Source organism: Monodelphis domestica, chromosome 1 (genome assembly GCF_027887165.1).
Source record: "Monodelphis domestica isolate mMonDom1 chromosome 1, mMonDom1.pri, whole genome shotgun sequence".
NCBI classification, from domain to species: domain Eukaryota; kingdom Metazoa; phylum Chordata; class Mammalia; order Didelphimorphia; family Didelphidae; genus Monodelphis; species Monodelphis domestica.
Window position 1 is genome coordinate 42,981,906 of NC_077227.1, and position 17,602 is coordinate 42,999,507.

The 17,602-nt window shown below is 42.7% G+C and overlaps 1 protein-coding gene across 3 annotated transcripts; it reads left to right on the forward strand.

Moving 5' to 3' along the window:
• Positions 1-3,508: 3,508 nt before the first annotated feature.
• On the forward strand, positions 3,509-14,242 carry PAOX (polyamine oxidase). 3 transcript variants are annotated; one of them, XM_003339897.4, is made up of 7 exons: positions 3,511-4,114; positions 4,644-5,130; positions 6,079-6,278; positions 10,403-10,655; positions 12,278-12,390; positions 12,953-13,110; positions 13,767-14,242. In XM_003339897.4, exons 1-7 carry the CDS (start codon positions 3,937-3,939, stop codon positions 13,908-13,910), a joined length of 1,533 nt encoding a protein of 510 aa, XP_003339945.1. In that variant the 5' UTR covers positions 3,511-3,936; the 3' UTR covers positions 13,911-14,242. The 3 variants fall into 3 exon arrangements, with proteins under 3 accessions (XP_007478156.1, XP_003339945.1, XP_056653900.1); XM_056797922.1 differs by lacking the exon at positions 3,511-4,114 and adding an exon at positions 4,229-4,494; XM_007478094.3 differs by lacking the exon at positions 13,767-14,242 and having other exon boundaries at positions 3,509-4,114; positions 12,852-13,095.
• The last annotated feature ends 3,360 nt before the right edge of the window (positions 14,243-17,602 follow it).

Here is a 17,602-nt window from a genome sequence, read left to right on the forward strand (position 1 = left end):
CCTTCCTCCTTCCCTTGTTTCCTTGCTTCCTTCCTTCCTTCCTCCCTTGCTTGCTTCCTTCCTTCTTTCCTCTATTCTTTCCTTCCTCTGTTCCTTCTCTCCCTCCTTCATTCCTTCCTTCCAGGAGTTTGTATGTTAACCTCGAGGCAACAGGGAACCACTGGAGTTTCTTGAGTAGAAGAATCACTTGGTTAGATGTATACTTTGGGAATATCAATTTGGCAGCATGTGGTGAATGAATGAATTAGAAAACATTTATTAAATGTTTACTGTGTGTGTGCAAATTATGGAACACAAATAGAAAGAAAGATAGTTTCCACTCTCAAGAAACTTGTTCTGAAAGGGGGAACCAAAACAATACAGAGAGATTTCAGCTTCAAGTAATAAGGCTCAGTATTCTTTATGGCAGGGGGCAAAAGAGATGTTAATGCACCTCCTTTAGTGGTGTTTCTACTGAGAAAACTGTTTCTGACGTTGAGCCATGTAATAGTGCCAAGGATTTTGGAGGTGAGCACCTTCTGTACCAGGTTTTTAGTAATTGAGGTTACTGAAGAAACAAAGACTGAAACATGGGCTTTTTTTTTTTAAACCCTTACCTTCCATCTTGGAGTCAATACTGTATATTGGCTCCAAGGCAGAAGAGTGGTAAGGGCTAGGCAATGGGGGTCAAGTGACTTGCCCAGGGTCTCACAGCTGGGAAGTGGTTGAGATCAAATTTAAACCCAGGACCTCCCATCTCTAGGCCTGACTCTCAATTCATTGAGCCACCCAGCTGCCCCAAGCATGGCCTTTTTTACATGAGTTGTGCTTTCCTGAATAACGATTTCAGGGACTGAGCTGGAAGAAGAGCTGGTGTCTGGGAAACATTACTATTCCCTGAATTCTTGTGCTTATATTCTCTTCCATGGTAATGGGATAGGAATTGGTCAGTAACTGGTGTTAGACAGTGGGAATGGGATGGAAGGGTGGAGATGATCACTGAGAGGACTAGTTTGGGTGCAGCACAAGTAGTCTGTGGGCCACTGACATTTTTAGGAGTCCTGGATAAAGCATATTGATTTGTTTCCAAAGTCTGATAATTGGAGAGAAGAATCATATGCCCTGATGTCCAATATTTGCTACAGTCCCTCTCCTTGCAGATTGTTTCATAGGATTTTTTTTTTAACCATTACCTTCTGTCTTGGGCAGAAGAGTGGTAAGGGCTAAGCAAGAGGGGTTAAGTGACTTGTTCAAATTTGAACTCAGGACCTCCCCCATCTCTGGGTCTGACTCTCAATTCACTGACCACCCTGTTTCATAGGATTTAGAGCTGGAAAGAACCAGAGATATTTTCTAATCCAATCTTCACATTAAAAAAAAATGAGAAAACCAAGATTCATGAACATGAAATAACTTGCTCAAATGATGCAGGAGTTTTTCCACCAAAAATTGTCTATCATACTTAAAACAATCTACTACAGGGCTTAGTCTACTATTGTACACATAGAAGGCATGTGCTAATTAAATAATCCTCTCCTATGATCACATATTGTATCCCCTAATTTTACATGCCAGGTTAAAAAATAGACTTGTTGAGAGAATGTGGATTAACAAACAGTTAAAATAAAACCATCAATTTAACTAATTTCCTATTCGCTGTGGGTCAGTAGCAGTATCTTGGACTACACAAAGGACTGTATTTGAAAGCATGGCAAGGTCCTGAGAGAGGAGTTCATAGAACATCTCAGCCAATGCCCTCTAAGGAATCTAAGGAACAGAGAAGGTGTGACTTGTCCAGTCACTGAAATATTAATTAGCAGAACCATATTGACCCCTAGTTATGCTTCCTTGAAATCCAGAACTCAATATATTGCAAGTTGGCATAAGAAGTTAAATGGGAACTTGGAGGAATTTTTGGAAGCCAGCAGACAACATGGAAAATGTTCAGGAACTCAGAAATACCTAATATATATACATATATTATAGTATTGTATAATTTAAACATAGTTTATCTTTTAATACAATAAATACACACAATTTCTTTTTTAATAGTAAAATAAGTAAAAAGTTACAGTTTGTGAAAAGAATGCAAAAGCCAGCAAACAACACAAAGGCTAGAAATGTAGAGATATCTTTAAAAGTTTAGTAACTCATAAATGAATATAAGATATTGTAAATACCCCAAAAAAGAAAAAGAAAAAATGTAGAGTTCTTTTCTGGTACAAAGGGAAAACCAAAAAATTTTGCTCACTTTTTCTAGATTGCAGAGGTGCTGTACCTCTAACTCCTAGATGTAGAAGGTATACCTGTGTGTATATATGTATTCTCTATGTATATATATATGTTCTCTTTGTATATATACATATATTATCTCTTTATATATGTATACACACACACACACACACACACACACACATATATACATACACCCAGCCAGATGTAGGAGAGATACACACAGGCACACACTTATAAGAGAAAGTTCATTTCACAAACCTCAAAGTATATAAATGCTAGCTATTTTTGTATGTATCCCTAGTATATAGTGTAGTGCCTAGCACATTGTAGGCAATTTAAAAAAAATTTGTGTAGGAAGGATGGTTAGAAAGCATGATCATATTCTTCCCCTCCTCTTCATTTTGAAAAAGCCTAAACAAAAAGTATTTGTTTCCGTTTTGGCAATCTTCAGGAAATGAAACTCTTATAGTGTTTTAGGCACTTTTGCCCTGATCCTATAAGATATCACATAATCTGAATACTAATGCCTATATAGTTTTAAATTTTGTAACCTTGGGGAAATCAGAAGGAATTGAGTTCAAATGCCATTTCTGCTACTTTACTGGAAAGGGGTGTCCTTGGACAGGCTGTTCCCTTTCTCTGGACCCTAGTTTCCTTGCCTATAATCTTAAAGTCCCTTCTAGCTTTTGATCTAGGCTCCTTTTATCCCAAGATCTCTAAAATTCCTCCCAACACTAAGCCAAAGATCTCAAGCCCAGAGGTCCTTTAAAAGAAAAAGAAAACAAAGCTTTGTAACTAACATGCATAATCCAAGGAAACACATTTGTAGATCTTTCTAACGAGAAGACATTTTTCGTGGATAGCGGAGTGTGTAGTCCAGAAGAGCTTTTCATCTTTCAAGAGCTCAAATCCAGCCTCAGACATGTACTAGTTGTATGACCCTGGACAAACCACTTAACTCCATCTGCCTCGATTTCATCATCTGTAAAATGAGCTGGATGGGGCCGGGAAGAGTCAGACTAAGAATAAAAACGTTAGAAAGGTAGGAGTGGTACACGGCCGAGGACTGACCACGGGTGGATCAGGTTGAGGGGAGAGGGATAACAGCAGAGCCCTAGAGTGCCGGCTACAGCTGACCAGGAGCCTGGGGAAGGGGAGAGAGACTGAGCCTAAAGGGCGGGGGAAGGAAAGAGAGCCGGGTGAAGGCGGAGCCCAAACGGGAGGGGCGCAACCCGTGTATAATTAGATGGGGCGTGGCCAGAATCGGAGGGGGAGGGGTTAGAGCTGGAATCTGCGCGGGGCGGGGCAGTGCCCACGTTAAAGCCCAGGAGGAAAATGGAAAGTTTTAGGAGACAGGATGGGATCTGGGGCGGAGCTACTGGGAGAGGGGCTCAGGGCAGGGCCAAGGTTGGCGCTAGAAGGGATTAGAGCTCCGCCGAAGGACGAGCCGTGATTGGAGTAGGGGCATGGCTTGGGCGGACCGGACCCAGATGGGAAGGGCGTGGTCAGAACGGAGGCGGGGCAAAGGCTGGGTCAGAACAGCCCGGGTGGGAAGGGGCGGGCTCAGAGCGTCGGGGCGGAGACGGAGGCGGAGGTGAGGGCAGAGCGTCTGTGGCCGGGGGAGGAGCCGGATCCCAGGCCGGAGGCGGAGCTGTAGTCACGATTGAGTCCAGACTTAGGAGCCCCTCTGTGGCTAAAACACCGAGCAGCAGAAAGAGCGTCATGGAGGGAAGCAGCGGAGGCAGGTTTTACTCCAGGAACCCCACCATCTTGGTGATCGGCGGCGGCATCGCGGGGCTCGGGGCAGCACAGCGGCTTTGTCGGCACCAAGGCTTCCGGACGCAGCTTCTAGAGGCCACTGACCGCTGCGGGGGCCGCATCCGCTCCGAGTCAGCCTTCGGTAACCTGCCCCCCTTCCACCAATTCAGCAAAGTTCCCTGCTCAGGCAGGGGGCACTCCGACCCTTACCCTGACCCCTGCAATGCCCGCAGTTTTTGGTAGAAACCGGGACCTGTTTCAACCAGGGCATGGGGGTGGGGTGTGTGAAGTGTCGGGGAGACCCATTGTCCCCTGATCTTGGTCATCAGAAAAGGTCATGGGACGCCTGGACCTTAGAAGTCGTCCACTGCAGTCCCCTCCCGGCAGGGTGACCGTGGGGCCCGGGGCCAGTGAAGCTCCTTCCCTAAATTCCTCCAGAAGGACCTTGGACATCGTGTGCACAGTCCAAGTCTCTTACTGTGGAGGAAACTGAGGCCTAGATGTGCTGGGGTGGGGGGCGATGTGAGTAAAACCTAGAGTGCTCCGGGGTGAGAAGGGGGATTGAACTTGGTTGGAAAGTGAGAGAAGGAAGGTCAAGCTCCAGAGGGAGGGGAACTAAGAAAGCAGAAAAGAGGATGAACTTTGTTCCCACTCTCCTTCCGTTCCCTCAGGTGGTGTGGTTGAAATTGGGGCACACTGGATTCATGGGCCCTCCAAAAACAACCCGATCTTCCAGTTGGCTTTAGAGTATGGCCTGTTGGGTGAAAAAGAGATGTCGGAGGAAAATCAGCTTATTGAAGTCGGTGGCCACCCAGGGCTGCCCTCTGTGTCCTTCTCCAGCTCTGGCAAAGATGTGGATCTCAAGTTGGTAGAAGATGTAGCTAATCTGTTTTATACCTTGTTAGACCAAACACGGGAGTTCCTCCATATGGCAGAGACCCCTGTTGCCAGCGTGGGGGAATTCCTGAAGGAAGCAATCCATAGGCATTTGTCTGAGTGGACTGATAATGAAGAAACCAAGAAGCTTAAACTGTCCATCCTGAACACTTTCTTCAACCTAGAGTGCTGCGTGAGTGGGTGCCACAGTATGGATTTGGTTGCCCTAGGACCTTTTGGGGAATACGCCATGTTGCCTGGGCTAGATTGTACCTTTACTGAGTAAGTGGATTCTACTTCATAGTGTACCCCCAGAGGTGGTTGTAACTTTAGTCTGAAGACCATTTATAGTGGTCTGACCCAAATGAGGATGCCCTGTGATTCAGTCTTAGAATGAACAGAAGCTTTGCAGGTGTTCTAGAGAAAATGCTCAAATTTGGGGGGGGAGATGAGAGGATTTTAAGAGTCAAATTTTCATTTTTCTGTCTCTGAGCATCCCCCCCTCCCCCAAGTTCCTCAAGTCTCTCATTTGTAAAAGATTTAGATTTGCTTAATCTCAAGAGAAAATAGGAGAAGCATTTTTTTTTTACATAATACCCCTTTGACAGTTCCCCACTCCCCCACTGAACCATTTTGGGAAGCCAGTATTTTGCCTTTGATTCTCTTGTTAACTGTGTGAGACTTTTGGCCATTGTGGGAAGTTGACTTATTGCTGCTGTATGATGAACTATTGCCCGGAAATAAAGATGATAGATCTAGTGAGAGCAGACCCAGAAGTTAGACTGGATGGAAAACCTCAGGAGGTGTTTTTTTTTTTTTTAATATAATTGTGATCTCTTTTTTAGAACTAGCTAAAACAGCTCTGACTTCAGAAGGTTTTTGGGAGGAATGTGGAACAATTTTTTACTGATGCTTCTTGTTACATTATTTTCATTTTTTAATATAGCCCTTTCCCATCCTTTGCCCAGCAAGCCTTCCCTTGTAACAAATAATATAAAAGAAAAAAGAAAGAAGCAATTTAGTACTAACTAATTAACCATGCCTCAATCTTCCATCCAGAGTTCCTCACCTCTGCAGCGAAGGGAAGGAGGTACATCAGCTTAGCTCTTCCAGAACCAAGCTTGATCATTTCAATTACACAGCTTTGTTTTATAGGAACAAGTTTTAAAATGGATTTCAGCCATCTGGCTCTTCTGAAAAAAATTCTGATGTGTATCATAACTCTCCTAGGGGGTACGAAGGCCTTACAAACTGCATGATGACTTCTTTGCCAAAAAATGTTATACTGTTTAACAAACCAGTGAAGACCATTCTCTGGAATGGCTCCTTCAGAGATGAACATTCTCCAAAAGAGAGATTTCCAGTACAAGTGGAATGTGAAGATGGAGAGAAATTCCCAGCACATCATGTTATAGTCACTGTCCCTTTAGGTAAACATTTTTCTGTCTCTTTTCTCTTGCTACATTTTTAATACAAATTCATAAAATGGCTATACCTCTAGTGTCTAGCCTTATCTTTTTTTTTTTTAACCCTTACCTTCCATCTTAGAATCAATACCATCTTTTGATTTTAAGGCACTAGAGTGGTGAGGGCTAGGCAGTGAGTGTTAAGTGACTTGTCCAGGGTCACACAGCTAGGAAGTGTCTGGGGTCAAATTTGAACCCAGGACCTCCTATTTCTCAGTACATAGAGTCACCTAGCTACCCCCTGTGTAGCCCTAACTTAAAAATATAGCCATGTGTCTTATTTCATCTTTATGTTAATAAGATAATTTAAATTTTAAGTTATCATTCTCATTTGTATAACCTATTAAAGTTTGCAAAGTGTTTTTCTCCAAACAAAACTGTAAACTAGGTATTATTATGTCCAATTTACAAATGAGAAAAACTACTTGTACAGGATCACACAAATAACAAGTAATGGAACTGAGATTCAAATGAGAGACCCCTGACTTTGCACCTGCTACCTTTTAAAAAAAAATCTGTACCACTCTTCCTTCTTAGTTATTGCAGTCATTTCAGTTGCTTTGTGACTCTGTTTAGGGTTTTCTTGGCAGAGATACTGGAGTAGTTTGATATTTCCTTCCCCAGTTAATTTTACAGATGAGGAAACTGAGGCAGGGTTAAGTGACTTGTCCAGGGTCACATGGTTAGAAAGTGTCTCAGGCCATTTCAGATTTGAACTCATGGAAGATGAAGCCTTCCTGATCCACTGCTCCACTTAGTGGTCCTCCTTCTTAGTAAAGAGGGAGAGATTTAGTGGAGAGAGTGCTGAATTTGGAATCAAGAAGACCTATATTCAAGTTCTACCTCTAACAGAGGACTACTAGTTATGTGACCCTGGCCAAGTCACTGATCCTCTTTATGCTCCCTAAGATGTAGCTGTCATTTTTGAACCACTGATGGATTTGAGCCAGAGAATGACACAATGTAGTGGGGTAGATTGGGAAGGAGGGAACCACTCTCCCTCCATATGGGACGTGTGTGACAAATTCCCTCCTCTTGTGGGCCTCAGTGTTTTTTGCTATAAATCAAGGGATTCAACTAGATGAACTGTAAGATTCCTATGATCCACTGCATTATTGATAGGTTACAATCTATGTTGATGGAAGCTGTTCCCATAGCTGAGGAAATCATGTTCTTCCTTCAAAAGACAAAGGTTAAATCTCCTTGAGAAAAATGTGGTCTATAAGTAATTATTTAATTTGTTTGAAATAAGATGTTAATAAAGGTAAGATAACAGTACAGGAGGGTAGCTAAGTGGTACAGGGATAAAGTCAGGAAGACTCATCTTCAAAGTTCAAAGCTGACCTTAGATACTTATTAGCTGTGTGACCCTGAGCAAGTCAATTTGCCCCAATTTCCTCATCTGTAAAATGAGTTAAAGAAAGAAATGGTAAACCATTCCAGTGACTTTGCCAAGGGAATCCCAAATGAGGTCAAGAAGAGTTGGACATGGGGCAGATAGATAACTCGGTGGGTAGAAGGCTATGCCTGGAGATGGGAGGTCCTGGGTTCAAATCTGGCATCAAGACACTTCCTAGCTGCGTGACCCTGGGTGAGTCATTTAACTTCATTGGTCTCACCTTACTACTCTTCTGCCTTGGAACCAATGACTCAATAATAACAGTACTGTAGAAAGAGTACTCAACAAGTCACAAGACATGAGTTCAAATTCTGATTCTGCCACTCCCTACATATGGGACCTTGAGCAAATCACTTTCTCATCTGTAAAATAGAGGTTTGGATTCAATGGCCCCTGAGGTTCCTTTCAGATCTGATTTGTGACTTTTTCATTCCAGAAACAAGGTGTTAGCCCTAAGCTAGAAGAAATCAATGAGAAGTTAAAGATGTGGTTTTTATGATTATGTATTTCTTTTTTTTTTTTAAACCCTTACCTTCCGTCTTGGAGTCAGTACTGTGTGTTGGCTCCAAGGCAGAAGAGTGGTAAGGGCTAGGCAATGGGGGTCAAGTGACTTGCCCAAGGTCACACAGCTGGGAAGTGTCTGAGGCCAGATTTGAACCTAGGACCTCCCATCTCTAGGCCTGGCTCTCAATCCACTGAGCTACCCAGCTGCCCCCTGATTATGTATTTCTTAAGAAAATTCTTTCATTGGATACAGAGTAGTTTGAAAATTTGGTAAAATGTAGAATTGGCTGAATATGAGAGTAAAGTTCAGCTTGAGGACTGGGGCAAAAGCCAATAAGTCTGGGAAGTAAAGGAAGATTATTGCTGAATTATCAGACTGCATAGGAGTTCACATCACTAAGGCTGAGGTCACAGAAATAAATGGTAACTGCCAGGTTGTGAAGGATTCATAGAACTGTGCAGCCACAGCTTCCCCTAGAGAGGAGCTGACTTGGGCTGCAGCCTTGGAGGTCATTCTAGAATGGCAGGGGTTGGAGGGATCTCAGCTGGAGTTCTGGCCCTGCACATATCCATGCAGAGGTCATCTCGTCAAAGGGAACAGCCTTTCCTTCAAGGCACAACCCCTTCAGCTATTTGAAGCCCAGTCACATGCCTTCTAAGTTTTCTCTTCCTCCCAGGGCTCTGGTGGGGATTATATGAGATATTTCACATAGAAGGCACTTAATAAGTGCTTCTTTTCTTCCTTCAGTTGTTTTGAGGGAGAACATAGAAATATCAGTGTCATTACTAAGAGCACTTTGAGGTTTACAAAGTGCTTTGCTCAATTAACTCATTTGAGCCTTACAACAACTGTGTAAGACAAGGATTCCAGGCATCATTATTGCCATATTACAGTTGAGGAATCTGAGACTCAAATAAATTAACCTGTCTCTGGACATACAGCTAATAGGCACAAGAATCTGGGTCTCTGGATCCTGAGCCCAGCATTTTCCTTTCTTTGTTGCAGCTTCTAGGCCCTACGTGTCCTCGTCCTTTGTGCTTTGTTGAGTTTGTTAATGTTCTTCTAAGATGAGATATCCAGAACTAGACACGATAGTGAAGATCCTTGAAGGGACACAGTAGAACTCTCATCTGCCTCCATCTGGAGAACGTGGTCTGAGATTCCCCTAACTCTTGTAGCTGGCACTTCCCATGAGATTTGCAATCCTATCAAGTCCTTGTGTAAATTGGAGTGAGATTGTCTAGCTCAGTGCTCCTCAATGCTGCATTTGTGCGTTAGATATTTGAGAGTTGAGTATAGGACATTAAGAGAGATGAATGTCATCCTGACAGTGCCTCCCCACCATTCAAGCCTGCCAGGTTTCTCTTCTAGTGTATTAGTAGAGAGCTGTTACTTTACCTTTCTGCCTGTTAGCTTCCTCACCTGTAAATGGAGATCATGATCCTTAAGTAAGGATTGCAAGGAGGCTCCCATGAGAGAATGTTTTACAAGCCTTAAAACTATATAGGGGGACGCTGGGTAGCTCAGTGGATTGAGAGCCAAGCCTAGAGACAGGAGGTCCTGGGTTCAAATCTGGATTAATCTCCATTGCCTAGCCCTTACCCCTCTTCTGTCTTAGAACCAATACACAGTATTGATTCGAAGGCAGAAGGTAAGTATTTTAAAAAAAAACAACTATATAGGAGGCAGCTATGTGGCTCAGTGGATTGACAGCTAGGACTGGAGGTGAGAAATCCTGAGTTCAATATGGCCTTAGACACTTCCTAGCTAGACAAGTCATTTAAACCTTATTGCTTAGCCCTTATTGCTCTTTTGCCTTGGAACCAATACTTAGTATTGATTCTAAGACAGAAGGTATGAGTTTAACAAAAAAAGGAAGGAGTTTTATTCCAGAAGGTGCTAGTGTAGTGGGACAGAGTATTTCTTGCTCTTGGATATCTGATCTCCTGAGAAGATTCCTAGTCATTTTAATTTTCTCTTTACCTTTGTTCCCCAGGTCAGCATCTTCAAAAGCTCCTTCTCTTTCATGCTAGGCTATTCACTATATTGGAACTAACCTAACCATTGGGATTTGAAGCTGTGACATTTTTGTGCTCCTTCCTAGTCATTAATTCATCTTATCTACTTTCATCCTAACCTTGAATACAGGTTTTGATCAGTTCACTCTCATTTGATTTATTTCAGGTTTTCTCAAAGAGAAAATGACTACCTTATTCAGTCCACAACTTCCCCATAGGAAAGCAGATGTGATCAGGAAAATGGGCTTCGGAACCAATAATAAAATATTCCTGGAGTTTGAAGCACCTTTCTGGGAACCGGACTGCCAGCAAATCCAGGTGGTGTGGGAGGACACATCGCCCCTCATTGATGTCAGGGCTGAGCTACAGGACATATGGTTCCAAAAGCTTGTTGGCTTTATAGTCCTGCCCCCCATGGAGTATGTATTATTATTGTTTTTTGAGACATTCCTCAATACTGAATCATGAGTGGGTGATGATGTAGAAAGTGCCAACTGTGTTCCTGACAATTCAGGGAGTTTGCATCCAAGGGAAGCTCAAGTTGCTAGAGTGACATAAGGAATTGAATCCTCATGCCCAACTGCTAGACTGGTTCAGCGCCCATCAAGAAGGGAAATAAGTCTTCGTGTAAGTCTACATGTTTTTGATCAGATCCGTGGTGGATGGCTACATTCAAGGCCAGGCAGTTTGGAGTACTGGGGAGGGTAGGTAATGGCACCTATAATAATTCACTGGCGCTGAGGGTTCCAGAGGAAGTCAGACACAGGGATGGTAGCCAGGAGGAGTTAAATCTGGTCCTGAGGCAAGATTGGAGCAAGGTGTAGTGAAGAGTATGACATTTGAAGTTCAAAACCAGCCTCTACTGCTTTCTACTTTGGCTAGTCACAACCTCTGGGTCTCAAGTTCCTGATCTATAAAATGAGGGCATTGACTTAGATGATCTGGGATGTCCCTCCCAGCTCCTGATTTATGAGCACAGACAATGCAGAGGATGAAAACACAGTATTCACTGGAATGACATCAGAGAATAAAGAGCAATGCTCAATTACCTAAAACAGTTTGACCTAAGCAGCATTATATGGTAACGGTAAGGGGATGGAGTGCTGGAAGGCATGGGTTGGAATCCTGCTTCTTCACACTCGTTTTGTGAACCCAGGAAAACCCTTCTCTGTGCTTTAGGCAGCATCTGAGGACTCATCTGCCAAGTCACAGTTGGGTTGTGATGACCTGTGCTTGGGAGCTGGGGAAGTCAAGGCACACACAGACACTCATTTTAGCCTATGTGTATATATGTATAGAAACATCTGTGATTGCATTGGCATGGGGAAACTCATGGGCTGGAGACTCCTCCAGCTCTCCAGAGCAATAGATCACAACCCATCCAGGAGTAAGTACATTAGTTCTTGAGAGTTGCCTAAAGGGCTTTTTTGGGTTCACATAGCTAGTAAGTGTCAAGAAGGAAGATTTGAACCCTTGTCTTCCAGACTGTAACCAGTAGCTCCATCACACTGCCTTTACCCTATATAATATTGGCAATGTAAAACTATCTGTATATATGTGCATGCACATATATGCACATATAATATACATATACTTGTGTGGTGATGATAATTCAGATTATTATGAGTAATTTAGAGACTGAATGAACTGATTTGTGGGGAAGATTAAAGATTAAAAAAAGATGTATAGGATAGGATCTAAGTTGGTATAGTATAGTCAAGAGAAAAAATGTTAAAAGAGGTAAAAAGCAAAGAGACTTCAGAACAGCGGGACAGAATGAGGAAACGTGGGACAAACATGGCACTTTAGTTGTTAAAGTACTAGGTCAGTAGGGAAAAGGGCTACATGCTTGGGACCGTGTAGAGGAGCTGGTACCAAGCCAGCCTGCCCATCACGCAACATTCCTGTCTCCAGTCCCTCCTCGAGTGGTTGCCAGCCTACTTTGTGATCCAGCTCAGAAGAGGCCAGGAAGGGATGATCTTTTGTTTGCTTGTCTGTTCTGTACCCAAACTACTTCCCTTGACGGTTTCTTTCTGGACAGGTCTGCATATGTTCTCTGTGGATTCATTGCTGGACATGAATCAGAATTTATGGAAACTCTTTCTGATGAGGAAGTGCGTTCTTCTTTAACCCAAGTCTTAAGGAGAATAACAGGTACTCGTCCCTTATGTGCCAACAAAAGACCTAGATTGTATTTGCTTCGAATTGACCACCGACTCTTAAGTGCAGTGTTTCAGGATATCCCAGGGATAGATTTGGTCTGTGTATTACCAAGGGTAGAAAAACACAGATGGATGAAAAGTGCTTGGCTGTGAGGTTTCTAGGTTGAGCCTTACCTGACTCTTTCAGTGACACAGAGTTAGTTAAAGCAAAGGCACTTGACACCAGATTTTACAGATGAACTCCAAAAGAGAAAATGTCATTGTCAAGGTCACACAGAATTGCTGGGTCAGATCCCACTTTCACCCCCTTTTAATCCCTTACTGACTGGTAAGCATCTGCTTTGTCCACTAGATCGCATTGCTCTCCTGTTTGTTTAGAATTTAGCAAAGCTGACACAGCAGAAGGAGCCTTTTGCTAATTATACTGTATGACTTGGTTTTCTTCCCTGGTAGTGTCTTTCATTTTGGAAAATGCCCAGTCTTTAAAATGAAAAGCAAATTGCAAACATACGGGAGGGAGTGCTGTGTTAACCTGCTGCATCTCTGGGGTTCAGGAAATCCACAGCTCTCCGGGCCTAGGAGTATCCTCCGGTCCAAGTGGCACAGTGCCCCCTACACCAGAGGATCTTACAGCTACGTCGCAGTTGGCAGCTCTGGAGATGACATTGATATACTTGCCCAGCCTCTTCCTACAGACTCCTTAAGCTCCCAGGTAAATCTTTTCCCTTCTTGGGTGGTGAATGCTAATGCCTTTCTTGACATGTGGTCAGTCTCTCTTTTAAACCCTTAACTTTTTGTCTCAGATTTGGTACTAGGTGAAGGAGGTTCCAAGTTAGAAGAGCAGTAAAGGCTAGGCAATGGGGGTTGAGTGACTTGTGCAGGGTCACACAGCTAGGAAGTGTCTGAGGCCAGATCTGAACCCAGGAACTCCCATCTCCAGGCCTTGCTCTATCCATTGAGGACATCTTATTAGTTACAGTGCCTGAGGTCAGATTTGAACCCAGGTCCTCCTGTCTTTAGGCCTAGCTCTTAATCCACTGAGCCACCTAGTTGCCTTCTTTGTATCCTTTTCTTGCTGCCTTAAGAATGTATGCAAAACACCCAGGTCCTAATGGAGAGAACAGAAGCACTATTTGAAGATATTTCTCTTTCTTCCAGACATCATCTTCTTTTTTTAAATAGGTCTCTTGCCAGTATTTAAGTGGAAAACAAAACAAAAAATAGCCACTTCCCCCAAACCTTTCTTTTCCAAGCTATGATCTCTATGACAACAGTGTTAGAAAAAAATCCTTAAGGAAGAAAACCATGTCTTTTCTGTGCTCCCCCCTCCCTTTATGGCCTTGTCTAAGCCTTTCATTTGACTTGCAGTTTCAGATACTTTTCGCTGGGGAAGCCACCCATCGGACATTCTACTCTACCACCCATGGTGCTCTGCTGTCCGGGTGGAGGGAAGCAGATCGCCTCATCAGCCTGTACGACTCAGAGACCCAGCAGCAGAAATTCAAGCTCTGAGTCCTTCCTCCTCGCTGCAGCTTTGCTTTTCACACGCTGTTCCTCTTCGATGGCTTAATGATTGTTTAGTTATTAGCCACTGTTTCCTCCAGCAAATAATTTTCAGTCCAGCTCAGGCTGTCTTTGGGAAGGTTGAGAGTAATTTTTCAATTCTTTTTAAGCCGTTCATTGGTAACTTTTATTTCCTGAAGCCATTGCTATGCTATGCTTAGACTCCCTGAAAAATCACCAGCAGCGCCCTGCCTGAATAGCAAGAATAAGTGTTCCTGGTGATTCCGAATACAGTGTATGATGACTAGTATTGCACCAAAATAAAGTATTTTAAAAACACATTTTCTGTTGATCGTTTTACCTGTAATACCTTAGAAGTGACCCGGGCCTTTACGAGCATCACCCGGTGCCAGACTAGCAAAGTTTCAAATGGCTCAAGGAAGGAAGGGTTATCTATGTCAGAAGATTAGCCTAGGTAAAATGTAATTGTGTAGGTATAACTACATATATGTACATACACACATGCCTTTTAAAGACTAGGTATTCCCATCTTGCCTAGGTTGGAAGTTCTCTCCCACTCTGATCTACTAGAGAACTTAGATCCACTCAGTTTCCAACCTGGGCCAACTTGCACCTCATTAAAGCATAGATAAAAACAATTATTTTCATAGTACATAAATGTGATTTTTTGAACACTTTAAGGCTTATAAAGCTCTTTTCTAAAAACAATTCTTCCAGTTTTATATAACTATAACAATAATAAAAATAGCTAAATTCATATAGTAATTTACTCTGTGCCAAGCATTGTGCAAACTACTTATTATTCTTATTTGATCCTTACAACAACTCCGTGAGGTCTGTGCTATGATTTTTTTGATTTTACAGATGAGAACATGAGGTAAATAGAAATGACTTGCCCAGGGTCACACAGTCACTCCATATGCTTGTTTCTAGATTTGAACTTGGGTCTTCTAGCATTCTATCCCCTGTACCACTTGGATGCTTCAGTTTGTGGATCTAATTATTCCTAATTGATGAAGAAGGAAACCAAGGCTAGAAAATCTAATTGGTTTGTTTAGTTAGTTACTGCTTTAAGGTCACAAAGTGTTGTCTTGGGATCAGGATTTGAACTAAGGTCCTGTGGCTCTGAGGCCTTTCCCTCTTGCACAGAATGATAATATTGCCACATACCATTTCCTTGCACAATGAAATGCTCTTGAGGCTGAGCACAGTCAGGTTCGTCCCCAGTATGTTAACGGTGGTGAGCCATGACACAGGCACAAATGAAAAAGCCCCCCATCCCCTTCTGCTTCCTCTTTAATTCTGCACTGATGGGGGTAAATACATAGCTATCGTTATTAAAAGCAGAAGTGCTTTGGACAAATGACAAGTAAAAACAGCTCCTGGAGGAACTGAACCATGTGCAAAATGAACAGATGGATGGCCAGAGCGTTTTACTCCATCCACGTCATATGAAAAAACCCAGGGGAAGGCTTTGAACATGTATAGACCTGGTGTAGAAGATTTATGGACCCAAGCAGGAACTGTTCCAGATAGGAATGTCTGGTCAGGCCTTGGGTGACCTGCACTAATGAGCGCTTTCTGCTTCCATGGATCAGATCCATCCCAATATAGCTCCATTATTGATCATCTCTGTAGCATGTTACCCCATATAGATTATATATATCATTTCTCTAGTTTCCTCTTCATCTGGATTAGCCATTCTTCCTAATATTCCCAAGCAAAGAAGCTCAAAACTATCCTTATTCAAAAAAATGGGATTGAATTTCAGAGAGATGACTTAGTTGCCCATGATCATGCCACCAAGCAACGGCATTAAAACATAACCACAGGGTCCAACATAGCCAATCCAGGAGCAGCTTTCCATAGTATGAATTCTATGTCATGGGAACTGGCAGAAAGGATACTGAGGACAAAAATAATAACTAATAATAGCTGACATGAATGCTGTCTTTAAGGTCAGCAAGGTGATTCGTGTACATTATTTTATTTGATTTTTTTTAAAATTCTTATCTTCTGTCTTGGAATCCATACTATATATTGGTTCTGAGGCAAAAGAGTAATAAGGGCTAGGCAATGGGGGCATTAAGTGGCTGGCCCAGGGTCACACAGCTGGGAAGTGTCTGAAGCCACATTAAAACCTAGAAAGTCCTCTAAATCTACTGAGCCACTGTGACAAGGAAATTACTTTTAAAAGACTGATATATATTAATTTAAGGTCGCCAAGGAATTCAGCTATGTAATTCCTTAATGAAAACTCAAGTCAGCCGTCAACCTTTTATGGAGTTTTAATTACAAACAGGAGGAAGAAAGGAATTAGAGAGAGAGAGAGAGAGAGAGAGAGAGAGAGAGAGAGAGAGAGAGAGAGTAAGGGGAGAGAAGGGAATAGGGCTTAAATACCTCTTCTGTTTAGGCTGGGCCAAAAGGCCCAAGCCCTTAGATAGCTGGGGCAAAGAAAAGAGATCAGTCCCTATTACTCACGTGACCAAAATGGAGAAACAGTTTCAGAGGCCCCCACCTTCAGCTTCCTTCAGAGCAAGCTTCTCAGAGCACACTCCAACCACCCAGACAAACTCCTCAACCACCACCCTGAGTCTTCAGACCCCTCTCTCTTTAAGGAAACCATCCAAGTTCCCTCCTCTCAGTTCTCACATCTACCAATCACTGTCCATCAATTTCCCTGTGCCAATGGAGGCTCTAGCTTAACCCAGGACCGCCCAGAGGTCTCTGGCTTTGCACATGTCTGTTGAAGGTCATATTTTCAAATAATTAAATCTTTGATCCTTTGCTACAGCCCTTTCTAAATCCTGTTAACCTGAGTAGGGTAGAGATTGGAATAATTAAATTTTGATCTAGGCTGCAGGCCTTACTCAATCCTGTTAGGACTGAATAGGGTGGAGATTGATTCCAAGTATCTCCATTGTATCAATTCTAAAATCAATCATGACTCAAAGAAATTCCTGTTCTATGCTTAAGCATAGGTCAAAGTCCTTTCCATTGTTCAGCAAAAGGTTTCTGTCCTAAAGTAATCTTAAGAAGGGAGGAGAAGGAACCTCCCATGCCAATGGGGTTCACATTCCAATAGTCAAGACCCACTATCAATAGGAAATTTTTCAAGTATGAAATTTCCCAATGGTGAAATTTCCAACATTTATAAGTCTAAGAAATTTTGAGGTTTACACCACCCAGGTGCCCCCTCCTTTGATCTTCTTAAGAACATTCTCTTTCCCCTAGTTCCAAGATGTTTTGCTCTTGACATTTTACTGGAGTCAGCTCACTTTATCTGACCTGAATCCAACAGTTTAATTTTTGTTTTTCTATTTATAAGTAGGTAAAGATTCAGGAATTTGCCAGAGATGAATATATGGGAAAGCATTATTTGTCTGACCTAATAATCAGATGGATCAGCTGGATAATGCAAAGGATAGAGTGCTAGGCTAGGAGTCAGTGGCATGGGCATTATACCCCAGAAACTCAGGCAAACTATTATCAGGGCAATTCCTTTGTTCCCTTATGCCTCCTAGATTCCCAACCCAAAACATCTGACCTTGAGGATTACCCTCCTTTGGATTTGAGATGGACAAAGAGACACACCTCATCCATCTGTCCTCCAAATCATAAGGTCCACCCCACCCCCATGCCTTCAGGCAAAGCTCCTCCTCCAGAATCTCTTCCTCACT